This window comes from Globicephala melas, chromosome 1, assembly GCF_963455315.2.
Source record: "Globicephala melas chromosome 1, mGloMel1.2, whole genome shotgun sequence".
Taxonomy (NCBI): domain Eukaryota; kingdom Metazoa; phylum Chordata; class Mammalia; order Artiodactyla; family Delphinidae; genus Globicephala; species Globicephala melas.
Genome location: NC_083314.1, coordinates 86,057,567 through 86,077,820, shown reverse-complemented (window position 1 = coordinate 86,077,820; position 20,254 = coordinate 86,057,567). Strand labels below are relative to the sequence as shown.

The following is a 20,254-nucleotide window of genomic DNA, read 5'->3' as shown; positions in this document are numbered from 1 at the left end:
CGTGGCTCTGGTGTGAAGTACCTAACAGTAATCTGTATGCAGAGTTTAAGCATCTCCACTTTTACCTAATCCTCACGATGTCCCTTTCACCTTTCATAGTTAGCATGTATTATAGATGCCTGCCTACTCTCTATTTTACCTTTAGCAAAACCAGGCATGGCCATTTGTGTCAAAGACAGAAAGGCTGACGCCATGTTATGGAGGCTGGCACAGCGAGGAAGAGCTGCATGTTTCCGACCCCTCTGGTGACACAAAGCCATGGCCCTGTGTATTCTGTGAGGTCCCTGTGTGTGTGTGTGTGTGTGTGTGTGTGTGTGTGTGTGTGTGTGCTCACATGGGGTGGGTAATGGAAACATTGTGAGGGGTAGGAAGAGAGCAGAGAAAGTGAGAAAGGAGGAAAGTGCTTCTTCAACCTACTGACTGCTAAGGATAATACTGATTAATACAGATAATACTGATTAGCTAGGTTTCACTGCTCCCTGCGTTATAAATAAGGGTATATATCAGCACCACCTCTTTGTTTTTTAACTTTTTTTCTGCACATTGTAGTTTCTTCCAAGATTGGTAGCCTCCACAATGAAATACACCTCAGATTAGAGGACCCTTTGGAGCACTTCCTGTTTTACACACAACATTGCTTATTCTAGAATAATACAGATAAAAATAAGATGCATTAACATATTTTCACCAAGCACTTAGAATGGTACCTGGCATATAGTTAGCATTAGAGAAGTGTTTGCTGTTATTATTAGTATTCTGTTATGGTCATTCATTCATCCATGGACTTGTTGAATGTGTGATATCATCTATCTAGGCCCCGAGTTATTTGCTTTGGGAGCCTAAAGGTGAATCAGACACAGATCCTGCCCTCAGAGAGGGTAGATTTCAATAGAAAAAATAAGACAAGCAGATACATATAGTGAAGTGAAGAAAATGATATGGGTTCTAAGAAAGGTCTAAATGGAACTTTTGGAGGTGAGCAGAAGCAGGAGAGGGCTTCTGGAGGGGTTGGAGGGAAGGCAAGGTGGTAGGAGGTGGCAAGGAGGAGGGGGCATCTGAGTTACATCTTGGAGGATGGGAAAGGTTCAGACATTCACAGCAGAAGAAAGTGCTTTCTAGGTGAAGTGAATGGTACGAACAAAAGCAGAAAAGAGCACGCTTAGAGAAAAAAATGTAACTAGTTAGGTTTGCCAGATTGAAGGCTGTGCGTTTACTGGAACATGTGTTTTGCATCATCTCCTGAGTTCCCTTTTCCCCATTTTTTGTTTTTCATTTCTTTACCCATGAATTAAATTTCAGCAGATTGTAATCAGGAAGGGCAGTTACTAAAATGGGTGCAAGTGGCTTTGTAATTATAGCTAAATGTGTAATCTACCTCTTCTTGTAATTATTAAGGTTTTCATTTTTGTAAGCTGGTTGCCTCCTGTCCTGAAAACTTCCTTAATAGTATGCAAATAGGGGCCAGGAAGCAATATAAACCGAGAAACGTGTTTTCCTTTGCGTTTTACCGTAAATCACACACGCAGACTGACCTGTGGCAGCTTTGTGCATCTCCAGAGGCCCACAGTCATCCGACTCACAATAGATTGGGGCTGCCTTACAGCCTTGCAGCCTTGGCAGAGAGGGGAAAAATCACATCTTGGGTTTTACATTAGCTGTTATGACACACACAACGTCATGACTTCTTTTCTCTTTCCTTGTCAGTAATTCCATCATCTACTTGTGATAAATTACTCTTCTTTTGGTGCTTTAGCTTATCCCCTTAACAGCTGAACATGGCCCTCCAGAAGGGTGTGGAAGGGGCTGGGAGTTCCCTGACAGTGGAGATAATGCTGTGGGCAGGTCTCTCCATCCTTTCATGCAGCAGTCAACTCGTCCATCCAGTGGGAGTGTTACCACATGCTGTACCGAAATCACATGCTTTGTGTTTTTTAGACACTTACTCTGTTTAAAGCTATTTTAAGACATTAAGTTCTAAGTTAATAGTGATAATTTTTTTTAATTAAAAAATTTTTTTTGAATAGCGATTGCTTCAAATAAGATTGTCTCACTATGGAACAGACTATTTCTGTGTTTTCCTAATAAATTTTAAGCTTGAAACAATCATCCAAGGAGAGTTATATAAATGGATCTATAGCATTAAAACTCTGTACAGGGCTCAACACCTTGTAAACCCAATTGTGAATTGCCAGAAAGCCCAAAACAGTCAGTGACAAATGTCGTATGTGCTCAATAAATATTCCTTGAATGAATGAATGAAATAATTTTTTCTTTAGGGGGAAACTATGTTTAGACTAAACAATGATTACTACAGCTAAAGGTTATAAAGTGGGTACCTATCCCTGGGATTTTGAATTTTTTACATCTTATAAGTTGTATACTATACTTTAGTACCTACTCAAGTGCATATAATGCTTCCCTGATTATAATAGAGCATCTGTCCTCCCCGTGTATGTGCGTGCGTGCGTGTGTGTGTGTGTGTGTGTATACAAACACATACTTTTTTGGAAACATTTAACTATGCCACAACATGTTTTCTTGTTTAGATCGTGAATTCAAGACCAAGATACTCCTGGGCCCTGGTGACTGCTTATCTGAACTGAGGTGTAGTGGTCAGGAGAAAAGAGCTGGAATGTTAGTCTTCTAAATCAGAGCTAGTAATATCACCCCCTCCCCAGCTCCCTGCCACTGCGGAACCATTTATGTGCCGTGTCCTCAGCATCAGATGTATCTCAAATGTAGAAGAAAACCCTCGGAGGAAGTAGAAGGTGCTTTACAGATGGGATTGCTGATGGCTCCATTAGTAGTAGATCAGGAAGCTTCCTTCTGTTTTTTTCCTTTGTTTCTGAAGCGTCTCGTTTCTGTAGCTCCTACAGACATAAAAGCGAGACCTGCTCTTTCAAGGTTTGTGAGCTTACTAGTTGTGTTTCCTCTTTTCAGCTCTACGTGGCCACGGAGGCCATCCTCATTGCGCTGGTCGGGGCCACACCGTCGTACCACTGGGACCTGGCGGAGCTCCTGCCGAACCAGAGCCACAGCAACCGGTCGGCTGGTGAGGACCAGGCGCTTGGGGCCTGGCTCCTGACGGCCAACGGCAGCGAGATGCACAAGCACGTGCACTTCAGCAGCAGTTTCACCTCCATCGCCTCCGAGGTAATGGCAGGAGCAGGGAACAGGCCCTTCTGACCACTGAATGAGCCCCCTGGAGCCATTGTTTGGTCTTGTTGTTTTAAATCTCAGCTCATCTTCCAATCACTTTCTAGTAAATTTGAGAGTTAAAGGAGAATATCCTAGGGAAATACATTGTTCTTCCTTCTTACTGCAAATGGGAGAAGCATGAGTCCTACCAAACTAGTTATAGATGAAGTAAGACATAAACTCTAGAAGAGCCCCATTTTGATTAGAGTATCCTTTTAAAAAGTGAATTAGGGCTTCCCTGGTGGCGCAGTGGTTGAGAGTCCGCCTGCCGATGCAGGTGACACGGGTTCGTGCCCCGGTCCGGGAGGATCCCACATGCCGCGAAGCGGCTGGGCCCGTGAGCCATGGCCGCTGAGCCTGCGCGTCTGGAGCCTGTGCTCTGCAACGGGAGAGGTCACAGCAGTGGGAGGCCCGCGTACCGCAAAAAAAAAAAAAAAAAAAATGAATTAAAACTTTCATGTCTTTTTTTTTAAATTAATTAATTATTTATTCATTAATTTTTGGCTGCGTTGGGTTTTCGTTGCTGCATGCGGGCTTTCTCTAGTTGCCGCAAGTGGGGGCTACTCTTCATTGTGGTGGCTTCTCTTGCTGTGGATCACGGGTTCTAGGTGTGCAGGCTTCAGTAGTTGTGGCATGCAGGCTCAGTAGTTGTGGCTCACGGGCTCTAGATTGCAGGCTCAGTAGTTGTGGCGCACGGGCTTATTTGCTCCGTGGTGTGTGGGATCTTCCCAGACCAGGGCTTGAACCTGTGTCCCCCGCATTAACAGGCGGATTCTTAACCACTGGCCACCAGGGAAGTCCCCATGTCTTTTTCTTATATCCCCCAAAATTAACAAAGTAAAGAGAGGGAAATGTAATGGCTCATCTATAACATCCACAGTTGATGTTTAAGTCCAGTCCTGTGTGTAGACTGCATGGGGTACCTTGACTGTACAACATAAAATACAAATGGTACTGCCCAGTGTGGGCAGAAAGCCTTACCTTCAAGGGGACTTTCCTGGCCAAGAAGGTTCTGGTAAGGAGAGCACCGTCTGGGCCAGCGAGTTATATAAACTGAGGATAGATAGTCTGGTTAAGAGAAACCCTGGGATAAGAGGTGCAGGGCCCAAGCACACCTGGAAAGCACAGGTCCTGGTTGTTAAAGTGTTGAAATACTGTGTGTCCTTTGCCTGCTCTCCACAAGCTATCCATTTGCACACTGACACCCTAGCCCAGTGGCATTTTCATGACAATGATCCAGTCCTGTCATCCCTCACCCCAAAACCTCCAGTGGTTCTCCCACCACACCCAGAAAACAGTGAAACCCTACATGTTACATTCAAAGCCCTTCACCCTCCCCAGCTTGGTCCTGGGTGTACTTTCCAGACCCATTCTACACTTCTCTCTGCCTCCCCTGCTTCCCACTTGTGCCCTGAGCCCTCAGCCCATACCCGTTACCTGCGTCAGGATGGCCCCAAACACTCACCCTCGCCTCTGCCTGGTGAAATCCTAACCTACCCTCTACTGCTCACTTGACCATTACCTTCCCTGAGAAGTCTTTCCTGACCCACTCCCCAGAAGAAGTAAATACACTTTTGTTTCTGCTCCAGCAACAGTTTGTTTGCACTTATGTGACACACTGTAGTTTGTGGTTCAGCTCTATTTTTTTAAGTCCTTTGAGGTCAGGAATCATATTTTGGTCGTCTTTGTATTTCCATGGCTTTCTGGCCACCACCACAATAACTACCATCACAAGTATCACCACTACTCAGCTATAAAAATAATAAATAGCATTGTGGAATGATGACTATATGCCAGACATTGTAATATTTTACAGCCCTTATTTCATTTAATCCTCAAAATAATTTTATGAGGTAGGCACTATTTTCTGCATTTTATAGATGAAGAAATTGAGACTTCTTGAGGTCAGCTAATAAGGGCAGAGCTAGGATTTGAACCCAAATTTGTCTTAAGTCAGAAGCCTGTGCTCTTATTATTGTACTTTTTAGGGACCTATCCCATCTAAATTGGTATGCACATCTCTTAGTTCTTTTTTTTTTTTTTTGCGGTACGCGGGCCTCCCACTGCTGTGACCTCTCCCGTTGCAGAGCACAGGCTCCAGACGCGCAGGCTCAGCGGCCATGGCTCACGGGCCCAGCCGCTTCGCGGCATGTGGGATCCTCCCGGACCGGGGCACGAACCTGTGTCACCTGCATCGGCAGGCGGACTCTCAACCACTGCGCCACCAGGGAAGCCCTCTTAGTTCTTTTTGATAGCTTAACAAAAGCCAAAGAACTTTAAAAGTTATTTTATTTGGAAATAATTTCAAACTGACAGAAATTTCAAGAATAGTTCAAAGAATACCCTTATATCCTTTAGTTTCATCTGTTGGTAGTATTTTTCCTCACTGGTGTTACTGTTCTTCTCAATTTTTTAAAGCCATTTGAAAGTTGCACATACTGCTGTTCTTTTATACCCAAATACTTCAGTGTGTATTTCCTAAAAATAAGAACATTCTCTTACATAAACACAGTACAATTATCAACTTCAAGAAATTTAACATTGATGCTGCCGTTTTATCAGATCTACTATCCACACCCAGTTTTGCCACTTGACCCAGTAATGTCCTTGATAGCGGTGGTTTTCCCCTCTTGCATTGAATTCAGTTTAGGATCACACATTGCATATAGTTGTCATGGCTTTTTAGTATCTTTTCACCTTCAGCCTTTCTGTTTCTTTTATGATATTATACTTTTGAAGAATGTATAATCTCTTCCTTTTTAAAAATAACAGTGTTCTCCATTTTGGGTCTGTCTGATGATTCCTCATTCAGGTTATGCATCCACAGTCAGACTAGTACACAAGTAATGTTGTGTCCTTGGAGGATCACACAGGAGACACACAATATTCATCTGCCCTTTTTGGGTGATGTTAATTTGACCATCCAGGTATTGCCTGATTTCTCCCCTGTATAGTTTTTTTTTTCTTTTCATTTCAAGAAATAAGTAATCTGTGTGGAGTCGAGTCACTTTAAGATTATGCTAAATTACTATTCCTTATCAGAAACCCCTCCCTCCAATTTAGCATCCTTTGATGATTTTTTCATAAACCAGGCTAGACTATGATGGTTACAAAATGATGAATTCTTAACTCTAGTGCTTCCTCTACATTTGCCAGTTGGGCTTTTTTATTTTAATTTAGGTATAATTGACATATAACATTATAGTAGTTTCAGTTGTACAACATAATGATTTGCTATTTCTATCACTGAAAAAATCACCATAACAAGTCTAGTTAACATTCCTCACCATACGTGGTTACAAAATTTTTTTTTCCTTCTGATGAGAACTTTTAAGATCTATTCTCTTTGGAACTTTCAGATGTGCAATACAGTATTAACTGTGGTCACCTTGCTGTACATAACATCCCTGTGACTTATTTATTTTATAACTGGAAGTTTGTACCTTTTGACCCCCTTCACTCATTTCAGCTACCCCCTCACCTCTTGCCTCTGGCAACTACAGTCTGTTCTTTATACGTCAGAGCTTGGGTTCATTTTTTGTTTTTTGTCTTTTTAGATTTTGCTGTAAGCAACAGCCCTCTCTTCTTCCTTGTCCATCTGTCTGCCTGTCTGTCTGTATCTCTTCCTCTTCATCTCCCTCTTCTTTTCTCTCTCTCTCTCTCTCTCCATCTCTCTATCTCTCTGTCATTAGTATGTACTAGTGGATTCCTAGTCTTTTCAATTATTTATAATTTATTACAGCTTTTAATTATTTTGGTGCTCAAATTATCCCCAATTTACCAGTGGGAGCCTCTTCAAGCTGGCTCTTGTCTCCTTTTTTTTTAATTAAAGTTTTTATTTTGAGATAATTGTAGATTTACATGCAGTTGCAAGAAATAATACAGATAAATTCTGTGAATGCTTTGCCCAGTTTTTCCCAATGGTAGCAGCTTGTAAAATCATAATATACTATCACAGCCAGGATAACGACATTGATACGGCTAAGACACAGAACATTTCCATCACCACAAGGATCTGTTACCATATATATTTATATATAGCCACACCCACTTTCCTCCCTCCCCAGCACTGTCTAATTTCCTTGGTAACCACTAATCTTTTCTCCTATACTTTAATTTCATCATTTCAAGAATATTATAAAAATGGAATCATACATGTAGCCTTTGGGATCAGCACTTTTTTTTTCACTCAGCATAATTCTCTACAGACTCATCTAGGTTTAATTATATTACTTTAGTTATACAATAAGTCTTATGTACAGGTAGATTGGTTCCTCTCACTTTATTCCTTTTCAAGATTGTTTTAGTTCCTTTGGCTTTTCATATAGAATTGGTGTTAGTCCTTTAAACATTTGGGAGAATTCTCCAATAAAATCATCTGGGTCTTTAGTTTTCTTTTTTGGGGGTTTTAAAATTATGAATTCAATTTCCTCAAAAGTTATAAGACTATTTAAATGAGCTCTATTGTGTTGTGAGTTGGGGCAGTTTGTGATTTTCAGAGAATTGGTCCATTTCATCTAAGTTTTCAAAAATATGTGTGTAGCGTTGTTCATTGTATTACTTTATTATCCTTTTGATGTCTGCAGAGTCTGAAATGATATCCCCTTTTATTACCTGATATTGGTGATTTGTGTCCTTTCATATTTAGTTACCCATCTGTCCTGATAGAGTTTTGTCAATTTTACGGTTCTTTTTAAAGAACCAACATTCTGTTTCATTGAACGATCAAGCATAATTTAGAAAACTCAAGAGGAGAAGGAAAGTCTGTTGTATTTACATTGTTCTTTCTTCCTTCCTGATATTCCAAAGTCCCTTCTTTTATGTTTTCTTTCTTTTTAGAGCACTTTCATTAGCCGTTGTTTTAGGGTAGTTCTGATGGCGACAAATTCTTTTAGTTTACCTTTATCTGAGAATATCCTGGTTTCCCCTTCATCTCTTGTTTTCACTAGTTATAAAATTCTTGGTTGACAGTTCTTTTCTTTCAGCATTTAAAAACTCCTGTGCTACTTCCTTCTGGCCTTTATGATTTGTGATGAAAAATATGGTATTTGAATTTTTTTTTCCCCTATAGGGAAGGTGTCATTTCTCTCTTGCTACTTTTAAGGTTTTTTCAGTCTTTAGTTTTTAAAAGTTAGATTGTGATGTTACTTGGTATGGATTTCTTCAGGTTTATCTTATTTGGAGTTTTCTGAGCTTCTTGGATCTTCAGGGTTATATCTCTTAAATTGGGAGATACTCAGCTGTTATTTGTTCGTGTACTTTTTTTTTTTTTTTAGTACTTCCCTCTTTCTCCTTTCCCTCTAGAACTCCAGTGACAAAAATGTTAATTCTTTTGTTCCAGCCCCACAGATCCCTAAAGGTTTGTTCTTTTTTTTTTTTCAGTCTATTTTATCTTTGTTTTCAGATTGGGTATTTCCTGTTGTTGTATTTTCAAGTTTACTGATTCTTTCCTCTATTCTGCTGTTGAATCCATTCATTGTATCTTTTAGTTTAAAATTTTCTATTTTGTTTTTTTTTATATTTCCTCTTTCTTTGCTGAGACTTTATCTTCGTTGAATCTTTTTATTTTGTCATCTATTTCAAGCATGTTTACAAGTGCTTATGATGGCAGCTCTAAGATCTTTGTCAGTTATTTCTATAATCTCTATCATCTCAGTGGTTGTCTTTTTTCATTCTACTTTGAGATTCTTCTAATTCTTGGTATGACAGATTATTTTTGTTTGAAACCTGAAGTTTGGGGGATTAGGCTAAGAGATACTGTGTCTTATTTAAGCCTTCTATTTTAGCTGGCTTTCTATGACACTGCTCTGGCACAGGAAGAAGGGAAGGGTGTTTCATTACTACCGGCAGTGAAATCCAGTCTCCCCACGTGGTCTCCACTGACACTGGTGGTGGTGGCGGTGGTGGTACTGGGGCAGGAGGGAGGGGAGCTTTGGCAGGAATGAATGTGCTGGCTCCTACTTGTCTTTCGTGACACCACCTGGGTGGGGTGGGGTGGAGCGACTCATCACTGCCTGACCAGGCGGAAGCCTCGGTTCCCCACTTAGACTTTGCTGGTGTAGATGGGGTTGGAGCCCCAGTTGGTAGGTTTATTCGTTTATTTTTTGGGGGGTGGTAATTGGCCAGAATAAAGCAGTGATTCCCCAAAAGTCTTTTGTCTTGCTGGGCTGCCCCTCTCCTGGGCCTTTTGCTAGAGAGCAGACCTCACTGGGACTTCTTTTGTGTCTCCTCTTAGCATTTCTGAGTCTCTGGCTTCTCCAGTACCCAGTCTGGGTGTGTGAGGTAAAGGGAAACCCAGGGAACTCACCACTGCACCATTCCTTGAGTCCCAAGGTCCTTAGCTGGTTTTCTCTCCACCTTTCAGAGTTGTCTTAATGTTTATTTTATGTATAATGTCCAGGATTTTTAGTAGTACACAGTAGGGGAAACAAGGAAAAGTACATGCGAAAGAGTTCCTGGACCCAATTCCAACAAGCAGTTCTCGGATGCCAGCAGTGTGTGCGAGAATTCAGCTCAATTCTGATACTATCTACCCAGAGACAGAATGGAATTCCACAGGTAAAGGGCTCAGCTCCACGAGACTGCCCTCTACTTCAGATGCCAGTCGCAAACACAGGTTACCGGTGCTTCTGACCATCTGACTATAAATCAGAAGTTCCCGTGACCTCCTCTTCAGGCTCAATTAATTTGCTAGAATGGATCACAGAACTCAGGAAAAAACCGTTTACTTACTAGATTACTGGTTTATTATGAAAGGATATTAAAGGATACGGAACGACAGCCAGATGAAGAGCTGCATAGGACAGAGCATGGGGAAACAGTGCAGAGCTTCCATGCTCTCTGAGCGCCACTCTCCCCAATCTCCACGTGTTCACCAGCCCAGAAGCTCTCCGAACACCCTCCATTTGGGTTTTTATGGAGGCTTCATTACATAGGCATGATTGATTAAATCATTGGCAGTTGGTGATTGGTTTAAATTCCAGCCCCTCTCCTCTCCCTAGAGTTTGGGGGGAGGGATGGGGGTTGAGAGTAAAAGATCTAACCCTCTAATCACATGGTTGGTTCCCCTGGGCAACCAGCCTCCACCCTTGGGTGGGACCCAAAGTCACATTCCCTGAAGCAGTTTTCAGGAACTAAGAACAAGAGACAATTAACCCATTGCTCTTAACCTAAGCTCAGGAATTCCAAGGGTTTTGGGAGCTGTGAGCCAGCAACTATGAATGGAGACCAAATATACATGACAGATATATCTGCATTTGGTCATCTGAATGACCAAATATATATTTCTGCTATAAATCACAGTATCACAGTATGTTTGCTCCTATGTTTAGCCTAATTTTTATATTCATGTTTACTCCGTCTTCCTGGAGCTGAAAGTCCTGTGTCCTTTTGATGTGTCCATCTTTTATTTTTTTAGTTTTTTTGAGCACTTCGAAAATTTTTGACGTAACAAAATAGTCCAGGTTTATCTTGCATCTCCCTGCTCCAACTGTGGGATTAGGTATTTCTCCAAAAAACCCTGGTTCTATTTATTGCCCCCATAGGATTTTGAAATGGGTGAGAGCCATCGGTCAGCTTTCCAACAAATCCATTAAACACATTATAATGAAAGTGGATCTCAAACCAAATTCTGCCACATGTATAAATGAACTTATTAACTTATTAACTCAATTCTTATTCTCAAGGAAGCTCAAAATAAACTATCTTGCAGGCTTTAGAAGTCTCAGCTCTGCTTTTATAGGTGTTCTGTACACTGCTTGTATGGCAGGTCGCTACAGGAAAACCCCAGTTTTCCATAGTCAGGGTACTATGGAAAATAGTACTTCCCATCAGCTTCAAGCACACGGAAACTTCCAGAGTTCATATTGGCTCAGGACCAAGGAGGGGTTTTAACCTAGGGCATCACCCCTATAGATAGAGTACAGAACACATTGGATTATCTCTAAAATTCATGGAAAGGTAGTGAGTGTCTCTAAAATATGTTGAGCTAATCTGTGTATCTTGAATGTCTTTAATTTCACTAGGGATAGCCTATGTTTTATATTCATCGTTGCTAGTCAACAGGCCACTATTTTAATCAAGAATAAGCAAAGCACCCATTGTTGATAGAGACAATGATTACAGAAGCCCTTGTAGTAGCTCCCTGTGAAGAATGGGCTTTCTGAAGGGAAGGCCAGCTGACCACCAGTGGACAATGCAACCTTAATGAGAATGCTCGTAGTACCAGGGTGAAAGCTTGACCTAACATTGATACAGAATATCCCACTGAACGTGCTTAATACTTTAAAGTAAATTAGATAACATAGCAGCACTATGCTTCAGCATCACAGACACTCAACAAATTTCAGTAGAATTGAATTAAATGAATACTTAGGAAATCTGTGATTAGGAGCCCTTTTATGTTTATGTTGTTTTTTTTTTTTTTGCAGTACGCGGGCCTCTCACCATTGTGGCCTCTCCCGTTGCGGAGCACAGGCTCTGGACGCGCAGGCTCAGCGGCCATGGCTCATGGACCCAGCCGCTCCGCGGCATGTGGGATCTTCCCGGACCGGGGCACAAACCCATGTCCCCTGCATCGGCAGGTGGACTCTCAACCACTGTGCCACCAGGGAAGCCCAGGAGCCCTTTTAGATATCACTGGAGGGACACAATTCTTAGCAAATGTCATTGAGCAATGACTACTTGCCCAATGCCAGAGAAACCCTTGATACAGAGAAGGAGAGTGCTATCAGACCCTATGCTCTGGGACGGCAGGAATGGGCACCCTGGTCACCAGCTCCTCTGCTGTGCTGGTACCTGGGAGGCTCACCCTTAACACTGCTTGACTGGAGGCTGAATATGGAGGGAAGGGAGCCCTGAGGGCTACTACTTCCAGGACAAAGAGTTGGTAGATGCAGGAGAAATGGAATTAGATAGCTTCCCCAGCAAGTGCTGAAGGTCTGTAAGGCAGCTCAGAGAAAGAGGAGATAAAGGGCTAAGATGGCCCTTACCTGACCTACCCGTGATAGTAGCCTCAGGTCCCTCTTCTTATTACCACTGCGTGTGTCTGTGAGTGACTGTCCCTCCTGCAATCTGTCTTTGTCAGACTGTAACTCTGTGTCTGCCTGCCTGCTTTCCTTCCTTCCCTCCTCCTTTTCTCCCTCCTTGTTTCCTGTATCCCTCTGTCTGTCATTTCGTCTTTCTGAATCTGTTTCTCTCTATCCCTAGCTCTCTCCATCTCAGTTTCTGTCTCTCTGTATTTATCCCATTTCTTCATCTCTGCCTTTCTCTGTCTCACTGGCTGTCTCTGAATTGCCTTTCCGTCTCTTTCTCTGATGTTTCTGTCTCTGTCTCTCTGTGTATATCTCCATGTGTCTTTCTCTTTTACATTTTCTTCCCTGCCTTCTCTCCGTCTTCCTGGTTACTCGCCTGTCCTCTTTCTCATTCCCACCTATGTCGCTCCACTGAGATACATATACTTGCATATACAGTTATCCATATTGATTATACATATACCACTATAGATTTATAAATACACGATACTTCCCCCCCACGGTATAGAAGCACGCATTATGTTCCCATGCCATCAGAAGGTCAGACAGTTCTCCACCTCCGAGGTGTGTCTCAAGGCGCAAACATCCCCTGCGCAGAAAGTGACCTTCAGTCTCCAGCAGGTGCTCCAGAGCTATACGTGGGGGGTAGGGGGCCTGCCCAGCTGTCCAGCTGGTTGATATCAATGTGCCGCTCCGTGGGATCTCCAGGGGATGTTCCATGGAGAGTCTGGGGGTCACGGTTTAGGGTGAATTCTCTTGGAGCATCCCAGATTCTCAACCGGCTGCTCCCAGCCTGTGTGGGTTCATGCTTGCAAGGGTGGCTGTGGCCTGTCTGCCCTGGTGATGGAGGAGCACGGGTGGCATTGCTGGCTGCACAGTGGGACAGAAGTCCACAGTCCCCACAGGCTCCTCAGCTGCAACGAGACTGTTGCATACTTGGCAGAGAGTTTGTGGGTGAGATGATGAGTCTTGTAAGCGTTATTAGGTAGAGGCACGTGAAGAGGCAGATAACCGTGACTACTTCCCAACGCCCTCTCGTGTGAGAGGCCCCCTCCCAGGGGCCTTCCATGTGTGCTGCTTATTTACTCCTGCCAGCAGCCCTACCCTGTAGATTAAACAACTGACATGTAGAGAATTTTTTAAATTGCCCTAAATCACATATTTAATAAGCCACTGACCTGGGACTCAATGGGCCAGCCCATATTCTTCCCATTATACCAGTGATTTTCAAACTCTTTTTATTTTCCTCTTAACAAACAGAAGCCTTTAGTTTTGAACGGCGCCTCAGTTGGCATTTCAGTATGAGAAGAGCTGGGCGCTGTGCTGCTATCACTGAAGAGGAACAGAGGCCAGGGCCCAGCACTCTGCCGCCAACAGCCAGCCCTGCCAGCTGCGCGAGCCCTTCCATGGGGAACAGGGCAAGAGCTGAGCTCTGCCTGGGAGGAGCGGATGGGAGCGTGGGTGCATGGATCGGTGAGAGTGAAGGTTAGCAGGGTGACTGTGGGTGATAGCACATGGTGCACACACGTTGGGTTGAAAGCTAAGCAAAGTAGATGCTCACCTCCCCCGGCTGCCAGTTGCCTGCTTGAAATTGCCTCTGACAGAGCGAATTCTAAGGGAGAAGGGCAAACAATCGTAATGTTTGTATCGCGGCTTGCAAATGAAAAATATATGACTGTCCGGGTTCAGAGTAGCTGGGTGAGTTAGTGTCACGGTTGGTAAATGGAGGAGCGTGGCCACTGATTTCTGTGGCCTTTCTACAGTGGCATGTGACAGAGTCAGGGAGCGGGGCAGGGAGTCAGGCTATTTGTATCCAGCTCACAAGGATCCTGGCTAGCGGACCCACACAAACAAATCACACAAGTACTACAGAAGTAGTAACAATTCAGTTCAGCTTTCATAATTGTCAAGCCCAAATAAACTTACGCGTGTCCTGATCTACCCAAAAATAACAGAGAATCAAATAAAACAAGCAACAACTCCCATGCCCCTCAGTGGTTCGCTTGCATGTTCAGAACTCAGCAGCCTGCCGCCCTGGTGTTCATAGCATCACCACATCTCTTTGCATATGTCCACACAGACCCAGCGCGAGGCTTGTCTGCTTTGCATTTTCAGTGCAGAATCTCATGTCTTCCCTGAAGTCATTTTATTTCAAGGTACAAATAAAGTGTCCCCCCTGTGTGCCCTCACCTCCAGCGCTCAGAGTGTGTGAGTTCCACGCAGGTTCACACACTCCACTTCTACCTGGGACATCAGAGCCCTAGTCGGGTGGTGTTCCAAGTCCGGGAGTGGTTTGGCGCCGGTGGTATGGGTGGCGTCCAGGTTTCCTGCTGCCGCTACCAGAATGACAAGAGTTAGCAGGGAAACAGCAGCAGAGGGCAGAATAATGAGGTGATGATCGAGGGGCAGCGGTGCCAGGAGGGATGGCAGCGTCAGCCACTCTTCCGCCAGTGTCCTTGAGGAGCTGCTGCTCTCTCTACGCTCGCTCCCAGTCGTATTCCCCTTTACTATGGTGGAGTGCAGCCCCAGCCAAACCCTCCACTTTGTTGCTTAGCATTACTTTACTTTTGCTTACTGCTCTAGTTTTTCAATTGTTCCTTCAAATTTCCAAAGTGGTGATATTAAAAGCAGCACTCAAACTTTGCCGGTAAGTTGGTAAATATCCTTAGTATACAGTCTGTGTATGTAGATAACACATGTTTCATATTGAAATTATTCGGTATAAAATGAGAGTTAAAAAAAATTATAAAGTCTTGTTGACTTCTCATATTAAATTCCTGAAAATAAATATCAAGATAGAGTCTACAGAACTCTATAGTGTAAGGAGATTGTCTTAAAAATACACATTTGAAAACTCCTACCCTCTACCTTATTACATTCAGGTCAGGCCTCGCAGAAGTTATTCATGGAGGGTTTTGGGGAAGGGTGAATAAAAGGTTATGTAGATGTGATTAACTTGGTATTAATGCCAAAAAAAACCCCTCTAATCTATGAGTCTTGACTACTTTAAAATGAGCTAATAGCCATCGGGGTGAATTTATGTAGCAAATTGCTGTCTGCTGTATTCAGATTGTTCCCTGAGCTCTGACTCATTCAGAAAGCACCAAGTATCATGGAGACACAATTATCATGCTCAATTCATGTTTGCAACCAAAAAGAGTAAGGTTGGAATCTTTAATATCATTGTGGATATTGAAGAACTGAAATTGACTGATGATTATCTTGAGATTAATATATTTTCCCCAAGCCATACCCTGGGGTCAAAAGACAGAGTATTAAAACTATTTGAAAAATTCACTGCAATAATTGCTTTAGGGGCTAATTTTTTTTAATGTCTTGCTTCCTTACGCCTGTACTACTGATTGTTATAGGCTGCACACTTCACCCATTAAGTGGTAATTCAGAGTGACAACTACATTGAAATGAAGCAAGTTAGTTAATCACCATGAAACTGTTCCTGAACTACCCTGTCCAAAGTACTCCCTAATCACAGGAGGCTTCTGACGTAGAAGGGAGATTTTCCTGTACGAAGCCGTAAATATTTTTATGGGACATAGGGAACAGCGGAGGGCTGAAGTTTGGCTGGAATTGTTACCAGAACCATTCAGAATTTTTCTCAGAACAGTTGTGCACCGGTTGTGCAGAGCCCTGGGGGATGCACTGCAGGAGTGTGGGGAAAGCTTACTGTCTGATCCAGTCCTGCAGCCTTGAAATACTGACACGCGGGGAGTCAGTCTGGTTCGGGCTCTGGTGCTGGTGATCTGACTTAGAGTTCATCAAAGCAGGACTTTGGGCGAAAAGGAGCTTGATCAATAACACGTGCCCAGTCTTCTTTGCCCATTTTCATTGGCCCACCGGTCAGCCCGCGGAAGCTGCTTTAGTCTTTTTTCTTTATGGTCAGGCAGGCTACACCCCTGAGTAGCCATGGGTTCTGTCCCCGCTTCCAGGGGAGGCTGAGTTGGGACTAGTGACTTCCTCTGGGCTCGTGAGTGAGTGTGTCTTTGGAAGAGACACAGCAGCCAGATGCGGGGCTTGGGTGCCCCTCTCCGACCTGCTAGAGCCACTGCCTGGCTTGCGGGCTCACTGATACTCTGTGTATCGTCTGTGGCAAAGTTCTTACCCCTGCGAGATCCCCGTGCTTCTAGTGGGGTATCTGTGGACCAGTGAAATTGCTTTCAGGGCCACACTGCTTCGATCACTCGGGCATTGGGAAGTAGATGTTTCAATGGCACAGAGTTTGCCTTTACAGCTTTTTCAGCCACGTTTGCAGAAAACTGCCATAGTTATGTTTCTCCTTATCTTTCTTTCTCATTAATGTAGGGCTAAAGATGAAACTGAAGTGTTCCGTTTGTCAGATTGGCTCTAGGAGGAAGGAAAACCCCTCAAATTCCAAATCTCCATCACATTCCCTTTTACGAGAAAGCCATTCAGTGGCTCCCAGGAAAAGATGACGAGCTAGTTTCCCAGGTGTATGTAAACTTACAACTTGATGCTTGAAGTCGTGACATTGAGATAGTGTATATGAAGATGCCTGTAAGACTCTAGCATTCACTCTTATTGCATAGATAGTTCGGCAAATATTTACTTAGTGCTGGCACTGCCAGGTAAGCACTTGGGATATAAATATGCCCTTAGGAAACCCAGCATCATAGGGGAAGAGACAAGTAAACATATAATTCACCATACATCACAGCAGAAGCAAAAATAGGAGAGAAGGCAGAAAAGACAGAGTGGTCAGCCCTGCTCCCTGAGTCAGGCAGGACTTCACAGGAGGAGGAAGGGTGAATAGGAGCTCATTAGGGGTTGAGGCGGGGTTGGGGACAGGCGTGGGGGGCAGGGGCACAGCCCACAGGAAGAGTAGTCAGTTTCTGTAAGGTAGCAGGCTTCTCGGAAAAAGTGGAGTGAGTAATGTTTGTTTTCCTTTGGGGAGTGGTGCCCTCCCTGGGCGGCTGCAAGGCATGGTCCTACATTATTCATGTGTGGCTAATGCAGAATCATTCACCTACTGATGGCCAAAGCAAGGAAGACGGGAAGGGCACAACCTCCTTGGGGGAGGGAAATGACCCACGCTTGAGAAACCTCAGGGGAAAGGGCTTTTATTTACCATGCACCTCCCCTTCCATTAGAGAGGTCTCTGGTTATAGCATGTTTCTCAACCCCTGTTCCATGAAATGTCACCATACATTAGTGGGGGGGGGGCACGGCGGGGGGGGGCAGAAATGGGCAGCTCAGGTCACAAGGGAAAACTGAAGCAGAGACAGACAAATTCATGACATTGACTGCCAATGAAAAGTTGCTCAGAGCAGAGGCTGGATGTGTGTCTAAGGGTCCTTCTTGCTCCAAAGAAGTCTTCCTAATATTCATGACCAACTTAAGAAACATCTCTTATAATCTGCGTTCTAGGCCAGTGGGGAAGGATAAGGCAGCGCAGGACTATTCAGCAGAGGAAAGAAAAGAAAGCAACCTGGGGATGGTTTGTGTCCATGTGGCTACACCAGGGTGTCAGATAGACAGTAAGTAAAGGATAAAGTTCAATTAACACACCATTGTAAAGCAATTATACTCCAATAAAGATGTTAAAAAAAAGTTCAATTAAAAGTTAGAAATTTTATTAAGTATTTGTATTTAAAGCATACACTGTAGAACGAACTAAATCTACTCCAAAAAATGAGTAAATAAATAAACAAAACCAACTTGGAAGTTGATTTTAAAATTAATTATTCACATCTCCTCATGCCCAGCCTTTTCCTTGTCATTTCCCAAGCACCCAGGCCATGGAACCTTCACTTCATATTTGACATGCCATCTTCCTTTTCTCTTTTCCCTCTCCTTTCTGCCTACCCCTGGTTCTGTTACCGTAAGCCATAAGGATCTTCTTATTTCTAGTATTTCTTCTAATATTCATTTGATTTTTTCCATAGCTTCCTGAATGGAACACATGCTAAAAAATAGAGAGTTGTTTTTTTTTTTTTTTTTTGCGGTATGCGGGCCTCTCACTGTTGCGGCCTCTCCCGTTGCGGAGCATAGGCTCCGGACGCGCAGGCTCAGCGGCCATGGCTCACGGGCCCAGCCGCTCTGCGGCATGTGGGATCTTCCCGGAGCGGGGCACGAACCTGTGTCCCTTGCATTGGCAGGTGGACTCTCAGCTACTGCGCCACCAGGGAAGCCCAAAAATAGAAAGTTTTTACCCAGCATATTGTAATTTCTGTGCTTGTGGTTTAACATGCTCAAATATACTGTTATATCACTAGTTAGCTCCAGAATTCTAAGACTTAACTAATTCAAACATATGGTACTCAGAGAAGATTTTGAGGCAGATGTCTTGGCGTTAGGGCCAGAATCCACTGCTTGTGTGATTGTGTCTGAGCTGCAGTTTGTATCATCTATAAAATGGGAATAATAAATATCTATTTTAAAAGGTGGTTGTTTTGGATTAGAGGAGAATATTATATGAAAGTTGGATGGTTATTATTTGGTTCGAAGTGGCATACTCCCATTTGACATATCTTTTTTGAATTGAAATATAATTGACGTTCAACATTATACTCGTTTCAGGTGTACAACATAACGATTCAATATTTTTAATATTGTAAAAAGACCGCAATAAGTCTAGCTTGCATCCCTCACCATACATAGTTACAATTTTTTTTTCTTGTGATGAGCCCTTTTAAGATCTACTCTCCTACCAACTTTCAAATGTGCAATATGGTATTAACTATAGGCACCATGCTTTACATGGTCTCCCCATGGCTTACCTATTTTATAACTGGAAGTTTGAACTTTTTGACTACCTTCACCCATTTTGTGCCCCTTCCCCTGCCCCTCCCTGCAACCACCAGTTTGTTCTCTGTATCTGTGAGCTTTTTTTTCTTTTTTAGAGTCCACATATAAATGAGATCATACAGTATTTGTTTATCTTTCTCTGACTTATTTCGCTTAGCGTAATGCTCTCAAGTCCATTCATATTGTTGCACATATCAGAATTTCCTTCTTTCTCATAGCTGAATAATATTCACATGTATATATCACATTTTCTTTATCTGCTTATCTATTGATGAATATGAGGTTGTTTCCATATCTTGGCTATTGTAAATAATGCTGCAATGAATATGGGGGTGCGTATGTCTTTCCTAGTTAGTGTTTTTCTTTTCTTTGGATAAATACTCAGAACTGCTGGATCATATGGTAGTTCTATTTTTTAATTTTTTGAGGAACCACCATACTGTTCTCCACGGTGGTTGAACCAATTTATATTCCCACCGGCAGTGCGCATGGGTTCCCTTTTCTCCACATCCTCACCAACCTTGTTTCTTATCTTTTTGATAATAGCCATTCTAGCAGGTATATCTCATTGTGGGTTTGATATGCATTTCCCTGATGATTAGTGATATTGAGCACCTTTTCATGTACCTATTGGCCATCTGTATATCTTCTTTGGAAAAATGTCTAATCAGATCCTCTGCCCAATTTTTAATCGGATTGTTTGGGGGTTTTGCTGTTGGATTATATGAGTTCTTCATATATTTTGGGTATTAACCCTTTATTGGATATATGATTTGCAAATATTTTCTCCTGTTCACTAGGTTGCTTTTTCATTTTATTGATGGTTTCCTTTGCTGTGCAGAAGCTTTTCAGTTTGATATAGTCCCACTTGTTTATTTTTACTTTGGTTGCCTTTACTTTTGGTGTCAAAATCCAAAAACTTAACTCCAAAACTAATGTCCAGGAACTTATTACCACCTATGTTTTCTTCTAGGAGTTTTATGGTTTCAGGTCTTACCCTTAAGTCTTTAATCCACTTGGATTTTTTTTTTTAATCTTTGTGTATGGTGTAAGATAGGGGTCCAGTTTCATTCTTTTGCATCTGGTTTTCTCAATACCATTTATTGAAGAGACCGTCCTTTCCCCATTGTATATTCTTGGTTCCTTTTTTGTAAATTAATTGACCATATATGCATGGGTTTATTTCTGGGCTCTCTATTCTGTTCCATTGATCTACATGTCTGTGACACATCTTGGATATA

At 42.8% G+C, this 20,254-nt stretch overlaps 1 protein-coding gene across 10 annotated transcripts in view; it reads left to right on the top strand.

Annotated features, from left to right (window-relative positions):
• SLC22A15 (solute carrier family 22 member 15) overlaps positions 1–20,254 on the top strand; it is an 82,306-nt gene that overhangs the window by 9,751 nt on the left and 52,301 nt on the right. For all 10 annotated transcript variants that reach the window (XR_004042215.2, XR_004042217.2, XR_004042216.2 and 7 more), the window contains exon 2: positions 2,941–3,153. Coding sequence is in view for 7 of the 10 variants with exons in the window: in XM_030869142.2 (XP_030725002.1) it covers positions 2,941–3,153 (213 nt within the window). In the remaining 3 variants the exon portion in view is untranslated. The remainder of the gene's footprint in view (positions 1–2,940; positions 3,154–20,254) is intronic.